The sequence below is a fragment of the Haematobia irritans genome, chromosome 2, assembly GCF_050003625.1.
Source record: "Haematobia irritans isolate KBUSLIRL chromosome 2, ASM5000362v1, whole genome shotgun sequence".
Lineage (NCBI taxonomy): Eukaryota > Metazoa > Arthropoda > Insecta > Diptera > Muscidae > Haematobia > Haematobia irritans.
Genome location: NC_134398.1, coordinates 49,142,901 through 49,157,168, shown reverse-complemented (window position 1 = coordinate 49,157,168; position 14,268 = coordinate 49,142,901). Strand labels below are relative to the sequence as shown.

The 14,268-nt window shown below is 36.6% G+C and overlaps 1 protein-coding gene across 1 annotated transcript; it reads right to left on the bottom strand.

The window, feature by feature from the left end:
• Positions 1-3,183: 3,183 nt before the first annotated feature.
• On the bottom strand, positions 3,184-8,077 carry LOC142224557 (uncharacterized). Its single transcript, XM_075294342.1, has 2 exons — positions 6,920-8,077; positions 3,184-6,714 (listed from the first exon to the last, which is right to left on the bottom strand). Exons 1-2 carry the CDS (start codon positions 8,075-8,077, stop codon positions 3,184-3,186), a joined length of 4,689 nt encoding a protein of 1,562 aa, XP_075150457.1.
• Between the last annotated feature and the right edge of the window lie 6,191 nt (positions 8,078-14,268).

Below are 14,268 nucleotides of genomic sequence, written 5' to 3'. Positions count from 1 at the left end.
CGTGCCAAATTTGGTTGAAATCGGTTCAGATATAGCTCCCATATATATGTTTTTCTGATTTCGACAAAAATGGTCAAAATACCAACATTTTCCTTGTAAAATCGCCACTGCTTAGTCCAAAAGTTGTAAAAATGACTCTAATTTTCCTAAACTTCTAATGCATATATATCGAGCGATAAATCATAAATAAATTTTTGCGAAGTTTTCTTAAAATTGCTCCAGATTTAAATGTTTCCCATATTTTTTTTACTAGCATTGTGTTCCACCCTAGTGCATTAGCCGACTTAAATTTTGAGTCTATAGATTTTGTAGAAGTCTATCAAATTCTGTCCAGATCGAGTGATATTTAAATGTATGTATTTGGCACAAACCTTTATATATAGCCCCAACACATTTGACGGATGTGATATGGTATCGAAAATTTAGATCTACAAAGTGGTGCAGGGTATAATATAGTCGGCCCCGCCCGACTTTAGACTTTCCTTACTGGTTGTAATTATATAAATATTTTTAATTTTAATATTACACCATTAAAAGTTAAACAGAACCAAAATATCGTTAAAGAAAATTCCCATCTAATGTCTATTTAAATTGATCGACATCTCTTTGAATAACGAAAGAAAAAAAAAACACAAACACTTATTAAAGCATAGTTTAGGGTGTATTGTTGAAATTGAAATGGTGTGAATGAGTATGGTAATAATATTATTCAGTTACGAATTCACCTCTGGATGGTTAAAAACTACATATGTAGAATGATTATACACCGAAAAAAAGTAAACGGTTTTATAGGACAAATGGACTAGGTCGCGCGAAAATTCAACTAAATTGTAGTCACATATTAAGATTTTTAAAAACCGATTTTAAAACCTGTTGTATTTTTTATTGCCGTTTATGGAATTACACCCTCTCATAGAAGAGACAAGTATATACAGCAGTAAGTTCGGCCGGGCCGAATCTTAAATACCCACCACCAAGAATCAAATATTATAGTTTCCTTTAAAATTTCAGGGGGGTTTAATGACAGATATTCTCCCAAGCAGACCCGTTCAACTAGTACACTTCCCGAAGATAAATTTAAAGAGTTTACCTATGAGGAATATATCAGATTTTGTTTTTATAAGAACCATTTTTGTTTGAGTTTTAGAGGAAGTGCAAGAAAATGATGAAATAACATCTTGATTTGAAATTTAAACTCTGTAGATTTTCACCCCCATTATTTAAATGATTACGAGAAGTAAAATATGGAAATTTTACATTCAGTTTCAAGCAATTTTCATGATTAGTGCGCCTTCTATACCTTACCTTACCATATGCACCGATAAAAACTAAATCCGATACACGTTTTTGTGAGTCCAAAGTACAATTTCAGGCAAATCGCATAAAAACTACGGTTTCTAGAAACCCAAGAAGTTAAATCGAGAGATCGATCTTAAGAGGGCTATACTAAGACATGGACGATACTTACGGTTTTCGGCACACTTCTTTATGGTGCTAAAATACTTTTAGATTTAAAATTTCAGGACAATTGGATTAAAACTACGGTTTCTAAAATCCCAAAAAAAAAATCATTTCTCACAACCTATTTATAGTTCTAAAAAACCTCCAATTTCAGGCAAATAGGACAAAAACTATGGTTTCTACAAGCCCAAAAATAAAATTGGGAGATCGGTCTATATGGGAGCTATTGACCGATACTCACCATTTTCGGCGCACCTTTTTAGGGTCGTAAAATAATTCTAGATTTGAAATTTCTTGCAAATTGGTTAAAAAGTACGGTTTCTATAAGCCCAATAAATAAAATCTGGAGATCGGTTTATATGGGGGATATACAAAAACATGGACCAATACACGCCTATTTCGGCACACCTATATGTGGTACGTGTGCCGAAATAGGCATGGACCGATACTCACCACTTTCGGCACACCTTTTTATGGTCCTAAAATACCTCTTTATTTTCAATTTGATAAAAACTACGGTTTCTATAAGTCCACGAAGTGAAATCGGGAAATCGGTCTATATGGGTGCTATACAAAAACATGGACCGACACTCGGGAGATCGGTCTATATGTCTATTTCCGAAACACGCATTTGTGGTCCTAAAATACCTCTAGTTCCAATTTCAGGCAAATTGAATAAAAACTGCGGTTTCTATAAGTCCAAGAAGTAAAATCGGGAGATCGGTCTATATGGGGGCTATACCAAAACATGGACCGATACTCACCATTTTTGGCACCTCTTTATGGTCCTAAGATACCTATAGATTTCAAATTTCAGGCAAATTGGATAAAAACTACGATTTCTATAAGCCCAAGACCCCAAATCGGGAGGTCGGTTTATATGGGGACTATATCAAAACCTGGACCGATATAGCACATCTTCGAACTTGACCTGCCTGCAGACAAAAGACGAGTTTGTACAAAATTTCAGCACGATTGCTTCATTATTGAAGACTGTAGCGTGGTTACAACAGACAGACAGACGGACATCGTTATATCGTCTTAGAATTTCTCCCTGATCAAGAATATATATACTTTATATAGACGGAAATCGATATTTCGATGTGTTACAAACGGAATGACAAACTTATTATTCCCCCAACACCATTCTATGGTGGCGGGTATAAAAATACCATTAAAAATTAATTGGATAAATTAATTTTGTGATGCACCCAGAAAAAAGTGACCCCTTCTTTAAGTTAAAATGAACTCATTGTGAAGAAAGTTGAACTTCGTATAGCACCAAAGACATTTTTATTTGTTTGAATGATGTGAATTTCGTAGAAATTACGTAGAATGCATTCCGTATATTAGTTAACATTTTCCTATATTTATGTACCACTATACTACAGAATGAGAAAATTTAACTGAATTGAATTCACATATGGAATGATTTTATTGAACTTTTTTCATTCATTTGGACAAATCTTACATATTTGTGGTAAACCTTTTACTTCAAATTTAGATCTACTTACCTTCGTTTTTAAGTACAATTTATTTATTTATTTATTTATGGTTTAAAAGGGCCCAACACAAATAGGTTATATAGACCCGCAACTATATATAAATTTCTTAAAATAGTTCAGATATCCAGATAATTATAATAATTATATACATTTCAAAATTATAATTATATACATTTCATTTAATTATATACATTTCAAAATTATTTTGAATTTACTTTCAAATCGACTTATACACATCAATATCCACCAAAAATTGTTTTATATTCTTATAGTTATTTTCATTTGCGAGTACCGAAATATCATTGATTTTATAACGATTCCTTTTGTCTTCATAGTTCAAACATTGATTAAATATATGAAATATTGTTAAAGTTTGCCCACATACACATTGAGGAGGTGGTAATTTCTCAATAATATATCTATGTGTTAATAAACAATGTCCAATTCTTAATCTATTAAATTTGATTAAGTCATTTCTTGGTAAACTGGCTTGTTTGTAACCTTGAGAGATGTGGTTTTGGATTTTAAATAGTTTTGTTTGATTATCATTTGTCCATATATCATTCCACTGGTCAATAATGTATTTCTTGATATATCTTTTGAAATCGTTATGTTGAAAGTGAAAGGTAGGATCCACAGCATCCATTAGTGCCTCTTTTGCTAGCCGATCAGCCAGTTCATTTCCTGTCAAATTTACGTGGCTTGGGATCCACATAAAGTTTATTTCATTATGTGTATATTTAGATATGAGATTGCGTAGCTGGTTTATTATATTGTTCCTACTAAAAGGGTTGCTTATGTCTTCCAGTGCACTCCTACTGTCCGACATTATAACTATTTTTCGTCCCGTATACTTGTGACTAATTGACTCTATGCAAGCCCTAATTGCAAGAAGCTCACACGTATAGATGGATGAGAAATTAAATAAGCGCCTTTTGGTAGATAGATTCTCTCCTACAAATGCAAATCCAGACTTTTCATTCATAACTGATCCATCTGTGTAAAAGATCAGGTAGCCCTTGTATTTGTCATTAATTATCTCTCTGAAACGTTGTTGAATTTCAACAGGGAGCATTTCGTTCTTTTTGCAAAAAGCTAGTTCGAAATTCACAGATGGATTCGAAAGTAACCATGGAGCCATATCAGATACTTTTGTAATTTCTATTTTAGATTTGTCAATGTAATATTTTTGTAAAATTTTAGAGAATTCATTATGAGCATTCATATACAGGGGTCGATATCTCTTTGGTTTGGATGTCAGTTTTTTGATTTTGTGTTCATTTGCCATCATTTTATTAAATGGGTGGTCTTTCAGAGATAATATTTTAAGAGTATATAACAGCAATTGTTTTAGTCTCCGTAGATCTAATGGAGGGCAGAACGCCAGTACTTGTAGGCTTACTGCTGGACTAGTTCTAAAAGCTCCTGTGGCTAAACGTATTCCTGTATTCAGTATGGGGTTAAGATCTTTTAAATGATAATCCGAGGCGGATGTATATATTATGGAAGCATAGTCTATAGTTGGCAATACTACGCATGTTAATATCCTAAGAAGTGACTGCTGATCGGAACCAAATTTGGAGCATCTTAGCATTTTTATTATGTTAAGTTTTGCGTTTGCCTTAGCTTTTATATTTCGGATGTGATGTTGGAATGTGAGTTTTTCATCAAAAGTTACGCCTAAAAATTTGTGCCTATCGACAAATGTAATTTCTTCTCCATAAAGGGTTAATCGTATATCGTCTGGAAATCCACTCTTTCTACGCCTGGAAAACTTTATGCCTACGGTCTTTTCCTGGTGGAACTGAAACCCAGTAATGTCACTCCAAGACTCAAGTTTCTTGATGGTGTTTTGAATTCTTTTAAATATAGTGGATATCTTTCTACCCGAAGAATAGATGACCAGATCATCGGCATAAAGTAGGGCTTTAACCCCCTTAGTTATATTCATGAAGACTGAATTAATAGCAAGAAGAAAAAGGGTCACACTCAGGACGGATCCTTGTGGCACACCATTTTCTAAGTTGAAATAATTGGAGTAAGTGTTTCCTATTAAACAACAAAATGTTCGATCCTTTAAAAAGTTTGAAATGAATGCCGCCATGTTACCCTTAATTTCTGAGACATTTAGTTTCTCAAATACAAGTTTTCTCCACATTGAGTCGTAAGCTCGTCGAATGTCAAAAAATATAGCTATAACATCTTTTCCATATGAAAAGTTCTCCATTATATCGGAGTGTAGAATGGCCAGATTATCAACAGTACATCTATTTTGCCTAAACCCAGATTGGTTAACATCTAATATATTGTTTTTTTCCAGGTACCAAACTAATCTTTTGTTGACCATTCTTTCTAATAGTTTGCAAAGACAGTTTGTGAGAGAAATCGGTCTATAACTATTCTTATCTGTACTATCCTTTCCAGGTTTAAGGATTGGTATAACTAATGATTTTCCCCAATTTCTTGGAAATACCTGATGTGTCCAGATGAGGTTATAAAAATCTAATAAGTATTGCAGTGATGCCTCCTCTAAGTTCTTTATCATCTCATAGCGAATATTATCCGGTCCTGGGGATGACCCTTTACAACTTCGCAAGGCTGATTTTAGTTCGATCAGAGAGAATTTCTCATTATATGCCTCTGAATTATTGGCCGTGTTAACTTTAAAATCCTTTCTCGCAATGTATCTCCTAAATTTCAACGAGAAATTCCTCGATGAGGAGTTATTCTCAAAGTTACTAGCCATTACATCTGCTATTTGGTTTCTATCCGTTATTAGAATATCCTGATCATATATAGCGTTAATTTGGTTGTAATTCGAAGAACCATTTAATGCCTTAATTTTTCTGAATACATCCGTAGATGATGTTCGAAGATTTATACTTTCAACGAATTGCAACCACGATTCCCTGCGACTTCTTCTTATTTCCTTACGTAGTTCATATTTTATCTGTTTGTACCTTTCTAGGTTCTCCTGTGTTACATTTCTTTTAAATTGTTTCAAAAGCCTCCTTCTCTCCTTTACTAATATCTTTATGGTATTATTCCACCATGGGACTTCCTTCCTACTACGTTCTGGTTTTCTAAGAGGTATAGCTCGTTCTGCTGATTGAATAATGGTGGTAGCAATATAATTTTCCATATCATCTATGTCGGAAAAGGTTTCTAAATGCACTGGGAATAGACATTTAAATTCGTCCCATCTAGCTTTCCTAACATTCCATGTGGGTCTTCTTTGAAATGAAGGGGAAACCCCATTGTATTTGATTAATATCGGGTAATGGTCGCTTCCGTGGATATCATTACAGATATTCCATTCAAAATATTGAGATATTTCTGGTGAGATAATGCTTAAATCTATATGGCTAAATGATCCATAAGCGTGGCTAAAATGAGTTGGACAATTTATATTGTCTAGGATATTTAGGTCGTTTTCATTGACAAACTGGCCAATAATTTTTCCCCTGGAGTCTGTTCTTTCTGAACCCCATATTGTGTTATGTCCATTGAAGTCTCCTAGCAATATATAAGGCAAATCAAATTGCCTTGTCAAATTGTTCAGTTCATTTTTGGAAATACTTTCTGACCCGGGAAGATATATAGAGCATAAGATGCAATTTATAGGGAATTTAATCTTAATTGCTACTACCTGTAGTTCTGTATTCAAAAGAATCTCCTCGCCTTCGATACTACTGTTGAGATAAATACATACACCTCCGTGGGCATTTGATGTTGAAATAAAGTTATTCTTGAAACAATTAAAGTTTTTTAGTGATGTGTAATAATTCGCGTTGAATCTAGATTCTTGAATGCATATTGCAATACAATTTGGTATATTATTTAATAGAAGTTTTAATTCATCTATGTGGCTTAACAAGCCATTGCAATTCCATTGTATTATTTGGTATTCGTTACTCATAAGTTGAAGAGCTACATGACGATACGTCACCTACTAAATCAATGTTAATATCATCAAATTCTTTTCCAGGGCTATTTTTCTTCTTTTTTTCGGCTTTTGCTATTTCACGTTTCTTCCGTTTGGATATACTCTTTGGGATTAGGTTGATTTTCGAACCATCTGTTCGCGTTATCTCACGAATAGAAGAGACAGTTGATAATGTTTCTTTAAGAGATTTTACTGGAGTACTGATTTCATTAGTGGTGAGTTTAGGCTGTTCACCACTTGTTTTGCAATTACAAGAGCAGTTGCATGTTTTTGTTGTTGCTGATTGTGTTGTTGGTTTTAAAGAAGATGCATTGGCGAATGAAACTGGGAGAGGATTCCTTATTGCGTATTGTTTACGTGCTTCATATATGGTAATTTTTTCCGTTATGCGAATAGTTTGGATTTCATATTCCTTCTTGTACAATGGACATTCTTTAGAAAAACTATTGTGGTCGCTTAAGCAGTTTGCACATTTAGGTTTGTTATTACATTTCTCCCTTTTTCCCGATTCGTCAACATTCGTATGTTCATTTTGGTTGCAGTGTGGGCATACCTTAGATGGGGTCGAACATTTGTCTGAGACATGACCGAATTTGAAGCAATTATAGCAACGAAGTGGATTTGCTATATATGGTTTCACTTTAGAATAAAAGTACCCGACATAAACTGATTCTGGGGGATCTCTCACGTTGAATGTGACTATGTATAGTCCCGAGTCCACTGTTGTAAGTTGTTTTGTTTCCGGGTCACGTTTCTTAAGTCGTTTTATATCAGTTATGCTTTTATTAAGGGTTACAATTTCTTTTTTGATTTCTTCGTCATCTAGACAACGGAGTTCGTTAGTGTAGAAAATACCTTTGGAAACGTTCAATGATTTGTGCTCTTCGACGTTTACAAAAATGTCTATAGATAGCGACATCATTTTGATTATTTTGTTCGCTTGCTTTCCATTAGTGCATTCAATAAGTAGTTGACCATTTCGGAGTTTTTTACAATTCATAACTTGTCCACCAACAGTATCTATAGCTTTTTTAATGAGGAAAGGTGAGACATTAGTAAATCCCTTGTCGGCATGGATTCCAGCCCTTGCCATTAAAAGAAACACTGGCTGCAGCGAGTCTGGGTTGAGGACTCTTTTGTCCCTGTCGAACAGCAGGCCCCCCATGGTTGGGAGTTAATCGCCTATTCCAGCTCCAGTCGATTTGATTGATCACAAAGTGGTTTATACACGTTACAGAAAAGAAAGATTGTTTTTGTTTTTATTTGTTTGGTAAGTATTTGGGTACGAGTAGCTTGAGAGCTAAAACGATGTGCACGCAGTGAGAGACAAACACTCACTGTTTTTAAGTACAATTTTATGTATTTATATAAGCAATTTTTTCTTCAATAAAATACATGTTTTATTAATATATTAAATATATTTATTTAGAATCAATAGCATCGACTGGCCTTGAAATATTAAAACACATTTTTTCTTCTTGTAGTACCTTTCACTTTGAATAATTTGCTGCCTAGCAATTTTGTCCACCTTTTACAATTTCAATACCTACAAATATAAACAAAAAAATCCAAAACCAATTTTTTCACAAAAGGTTAGCGTCACTGAATATTACCAGATAATTGAAGATTCCAAAATGAAGTCGAATGAAGGGGTTGTTATTCTGCTGGTGTTTTCTTTTTTATAAACCAATTTTCAAAAAACGAACATTTTTCTCACTAATTTAAAATAACAAATATTTTATATATTTTATTTGTTTTTATACCCTCCATCATAGGATGGGGGTATATTAACTTTGTCATTCCGTTTGTAACACATCGAAATATTGCTCTAAGACCCCATAAAGTATATATATTCACGTTAACTTCCGAACGAAACAAGCTATCGACTTGAAACTTGGCACAAGTAGCTGTTATCGATGTAGGTCGGACGGTATTGAAAATGGGCCATATCGGTCCACTTTTACGTATAGCCCCCATATAAAGGGACCCTCAGATTTGGCTTGTGGAGCCTCTAACAGAATCATATTTCATCCGATCCGGCTGAAATTTAGTATATGGTCTCTAACAACCATGCAAAAATTGGTCCACATCGGTCCATAATTATATATAGCCCCCATATAAACCGATCCCAAGATTTGGCTTGCGGATCCTAAAAGAGAAGCAAATTTCATCCGATCCGGCTGAAATTTGGTACATGGTGTAGGTATATGGTCTCTAACAACCATGCAAAAATTGGTCCACATCGGTCCATAATTATATATAGCCCCCATATAAACCGATCCCCAGATTTGGCTTGCGGACCCTCAAAGAGAAGAAACTTTCATCCGATCCGGCTGAAATTTGGTACATGATGTTGGTATATGGTCTCTAACAACCATGCAAAAATTGGTCCATATCGGTCCTTAATTATATATAGCCCCCATATAAACCGATCCCAAGATTTGGCTTGCGGAGCCTAAAAGAGAAGAAACTTTCATCCGATCCGGCTGAAATTTGGTACATGGTGTTGTTATATTGTCTCTAACAATCATGCAAAAATTGGTCCACATCGGTTCATAATTATATATAGCCTCCATACACGCTCACAAAAAATCGCTTCTGTAACATATACTCCCAAACATATTTTGCTTCAAGCATATATATTTTTGGGTATTGCCCAAACATTTATATGTTTGATCTCTTCCAATATATAATATGTTTGAAAGCATATTGGTCTAAACAATATATGTTTGGGTAGCCTAAGTTCCAAACATTTTGTATTTTTGCATCCAAATTCAATAATGTTGTCTTCCAAAAAACAATATTATTACGAATTTGATAATTATAGATATATGCTTATTTAAATTAGTTTCCGTTAATTTAAAATTTCAAATTGTAACGATACAATTTCGCTATCACTTGTTGGAATCATCTATTCATTTTCTAGTATTTTCCTGAATTTTTTTATGTTCTTTTGTTTGCTTATCGAAATGTTAGTTGTTACTCTCTCATAGAATAGCAACCCCTTTGCTTTGTTATTCTGCATTCTCATTTCATCTCATTGTCTATTGTCATTGTTGTTGCAGTAATGCGAGCATATACCTATGTGAGTGTGTATGTGTTTGGTAGCCACCAGACGAACAACTTAATGGTCGTAGATCCTTCTAGCATTGTCAAAGAATGTTCTGGCGTTGCCAGAATATTGTAGTGCTACCAGAATGTTCTCGTATTGCCACACCGTCATATATAAAAGCGCTCGCATGCTGCTAACGAGTCAGTCTTAATTAAAGCGTCAAACGAATAACTTCAATGTGAACGAATTGTAAAGTGTGAAGTCATAGTAAATAAATTGTAGATTGTCGTTATTTAAAAGAACTGTGTTTTAATTGTCGGGTAATTAAAAACGCCTAAATATAAAAACGTAACAATTGGTGTCGGAAGTGAAATAACGAAAAAAAATCTACAATGAAGTTTAATGAGCTTCGTGTGGAAGACTTAAAAAAGGAATTGAGCAAACTGGAGCTGCCGACAACAGGCAATAAGGCCCAGCTTCAAAAGCGCCTACTGGAAGAGTTTGAACGGCGTAATATGGACATTGCGACGCATGAGTTTGATTATAAGGAAGACATTGATGAATCAATACTCGTCAATACAAGCAGTGTAGAAACTCCATCTGTGGCTTCGAGTGTTGTGGATTACACATCAATGCTCAATGTTTTGAGCAAAATGATGGAAGCAAATTCTAGAAAAATGGAAGAAAAATTCGACGAAAATTCTAGAAAAATGGAAGAAAATTCTAGATTGCAGAAAGAAAATGCCCTACAAATGGAAGCAAGTTCAAGAAAATTGGAAGAAAAATTCGACGAAAATTCTAGAATTCTCAATGAAAAACTACAACAAATTTCTGAAGGCATGGAAAAACGTGTGGACCATATAGAAAATCAAATTGTGGAATTGGATAAGAAAGTTCTTTCTGTGGATGAGAAAATTATGGTTCATGATGAGAAGTTTCTGCACATCGAGAAAAAAATGTCAGAGCTGGAAATTAAAGGTGGTCCAGTGCGCGTCATTGAGGGCTCAAAAATCAAAACTCCTGTTTTCGATGGCTCAACGTCATTTGATGTCTTCAAATTCCAATTCGAAATGGTTGCTTCTAGAAATTTGTGGAATGACGATGATAAAGCAATTGAACTTCTATTGGCATTAAAGGGCAATGCTGCTGATGTGATACAAAGCATTCCCGCTGCTTCTAGAAATAACTATAATGAAGTAATAGCGGCGCTTCAACGCAAGTATGGTGGAGAGCACAAGCAAGACAACTTTAGAATGGAATTAAGAGGTAGAGTCCAGAAATCAAACGAGACTCTACAAGACTTTGCAACAGAAGTTGAGCGGTTGGTGCTACTGACATACCCAGGAGAGAGTCACCCACTTGTGGACCGCATCAAAATTGAGACCTTTGTGAATGGCATTCGAGACCCAGACATAAAATGTGCAACGTATGCGTCACAAAAGGCTACATTCGCAGAAACAGTACATTTGCACTTGCGCAAGAAACTGCGAGATTGCTGGCACGGCCTCAAATTCACAAAGTACGCAGAGTAGAGACCGAGTGTGAAGAATCGAAATCTATCATTGACTCGATGAAAGAGGCAATGAAGCAGGTAATGCAAGAATTGAAACAGGATGCAACTAAATCCCGAATCAAATGCTATAACTGTGATAAGACGGGACATCTAGCTCGAGAATGCAAAGCACGACGCAAACGGTCAAGATCCACATCACCATCTCCATTAAACAATAACCATAAGAAGGTGACCCCACAGTCAAGTGAGTCACCTTTAAACTAAATCGAGCTAGTTCAGCGGGGCAAGAGCTGGCTCCCACAGACGATGGCCCCACCATCTCCATAGCAATAGTTCAACAGAAAAATAACAATTTAACTATTGCGGGTGTTATTAATGGCGACAAGCGTACTTTGACGTTGGATACTGGTACATCAAAGTCTATCATTAGATCTGATTTAGTAAAAGGAAAAGTTACACCACTGATTGGAGTCAAGCTACGCACGGCTACAGGGGAACCCACAACCGTATATGGAAAGGTCGCCGTAAAATTAACTATTGCTAACAAATCCGTTACTTATGATTTCATTGTGGCCGATATAATAGACGAAGTTATAATTGGAGCGGATTTCATGATTGCTTTTGGTATCAATCTGGATATGAAGCGTCGTGTAATGACATGGTGCGATGCCGAAATAACGGTAAACGTGGGCTATAGTGAGAATACACCCGTCAGACGTTTGACAACGAGCCAGTCAGAGTCTATACCACCGAATGCCGAAGCAATTATATGGGTTCCTATGAATGGAGATTGTGAAGTCGGCCAATTGTGGGTTGTTGAACCAGCAGAAAACAAAAGCAACAACATCTTGATAGCAAATGCCCTGGTAACAACGAACGAAGAGAGACTAATACCAGTTCGTGTCTTGAACTTGTCTGACAATCACGAGCAAATTGTAAAATTTTCTGACATTGGCAAATGTACACCAGCCGAGGCAATAGTCAATTTGGAAGGCAACTCATCAAAGACACATGGAGCAGTGAGAAAACATCTAGAAGCGTATGTCGAGGCTTGGACACGTCATCTATCGCCGTCAGAGAGAAATAAAGCCAAGCAATTGTTGTGGAAAAACGCCTGTGCTTTTGCTTCTGAAAAGGGAAATCAAGGAAGAACATCTGTAGTGAAACATGAAATTAAAACCGCAGAAGAAAAGCCCATAAAACAGGCACCACGAAGTGTTCCCCTGGCAAAAAGAGACGAAGTTCAAAAGCTCATAAAGGAAATGGCGGAGAGTGGAGTGATCGAGCCATCATCAAGTCCTTGGTGTTCCCCAGTTGTGCTGGTCAAAAAGAAAGATGGAAGTACCCGATTCTGCGTGGACTACAGAAAACTGAATGATGTCACCAAAAAGGACAGTTATCCGCTTCCACGCATTGATGACACGTTGGACACACTAGCCGGAACAACATGGTTTTCTACGCTTGATTTGCAGAGTGGATATTGGCAAGTAGAGATCGCCGAGAAAGACAAGGAAAAGACGGCTTTTGGCGTTAATGGCGGTCTCTGGCAATTCAATGTAATGCCGTTCGGGCTCTGCAACGCTCCGGCTACCTTCGAAAGATTGATGGAGCGGGTACTGAAGGGGTTGCACTGGAAGTCGTGCTTGATATACTTGGACGACATCATAGTGATGGGCAAAACATTTGACGAGCACCTTAAGAACTTGAAAGACGTTATCCAGCAATTGTCAGCCGCTGGTCTACGCCTTAACGCAAAGAAATGCTCCCTTTTCCAGCGGGAAGTTAAATACCTGGGTCATCATGTGACTGCAGAGGGCATATCCACCGATGAAGACAAAATCCAAGCTGTCAGAGATTGGCCACGACCCCGAAATCTCCACGAATTAAGAAGTTTCCTTGGGTTATGTACATATTACCGACGATTCGTCCCAAACTTCGCCAGCATCGCCGCTAGTCTCCATAAATTGACGCAAAAAGGTCAGAAGTTCCAGTGGAGCGACGAACAGGAGGATTCATTCCAACATTTAAAAGAACTTTTATGTTCAGCTCCTGTTCTAGCGTATCCTATTCCGGGCGAAAAATTTGTTTCGGATACAGATGCTAGCGCGCATGGTATTGGAGGTGTGCTATCCCAACAGATAGACGGCAAGGAGAAGGTCATCGGATATTTCAGCCGAACGTTGTCCAAGCCCGAAAAGAACTACTGTGTAACGCGACGAGAGCTGCTAGCCGTCATAGAGAGTGTAAAACATTATCATAAATATTTGTATGGACAACACTTCTTGCTCAGGACTGATCACTCAGCTCTACGATGGTTGCTCCAATTCAAGAATCCGGAAGCTCAACTGGCACGTTGGATCGAGAGGCTCCAAAGCTATGATTTCAGTATCGAGCATAGAAAAGGTGGAAAACACGGTAACGCTGACGCCTTATCACGTCGACCTTGCAGTATAGAATGCAAGCACTGCTCGAAAGCTGAACACAAGGAGGAGATTGTTGATATTCGGCTGTTACACGTCGAATCTGGAGTGGACTGGCCAACAGAACAGCGTAAAGATCCCATTTTGATCAAAATTATTTCGGCAAAGGAAGAGAACAAGAAGCCCAGTAAGAAAGACATCGCAGCCGAAAGTCCACTTATGAAATCATACTGGGCTCAATGGGATAGTTTAGTTCTAGTCAATGGATCCCTGCAACGTAAATGGGAAAGCGAAGATGGCAAGAGCAGCCGAAATTTGATCATCGTTCCAGATTCCAAAATAAGAGATGTTTTGGCGGAGTTCCATAATGG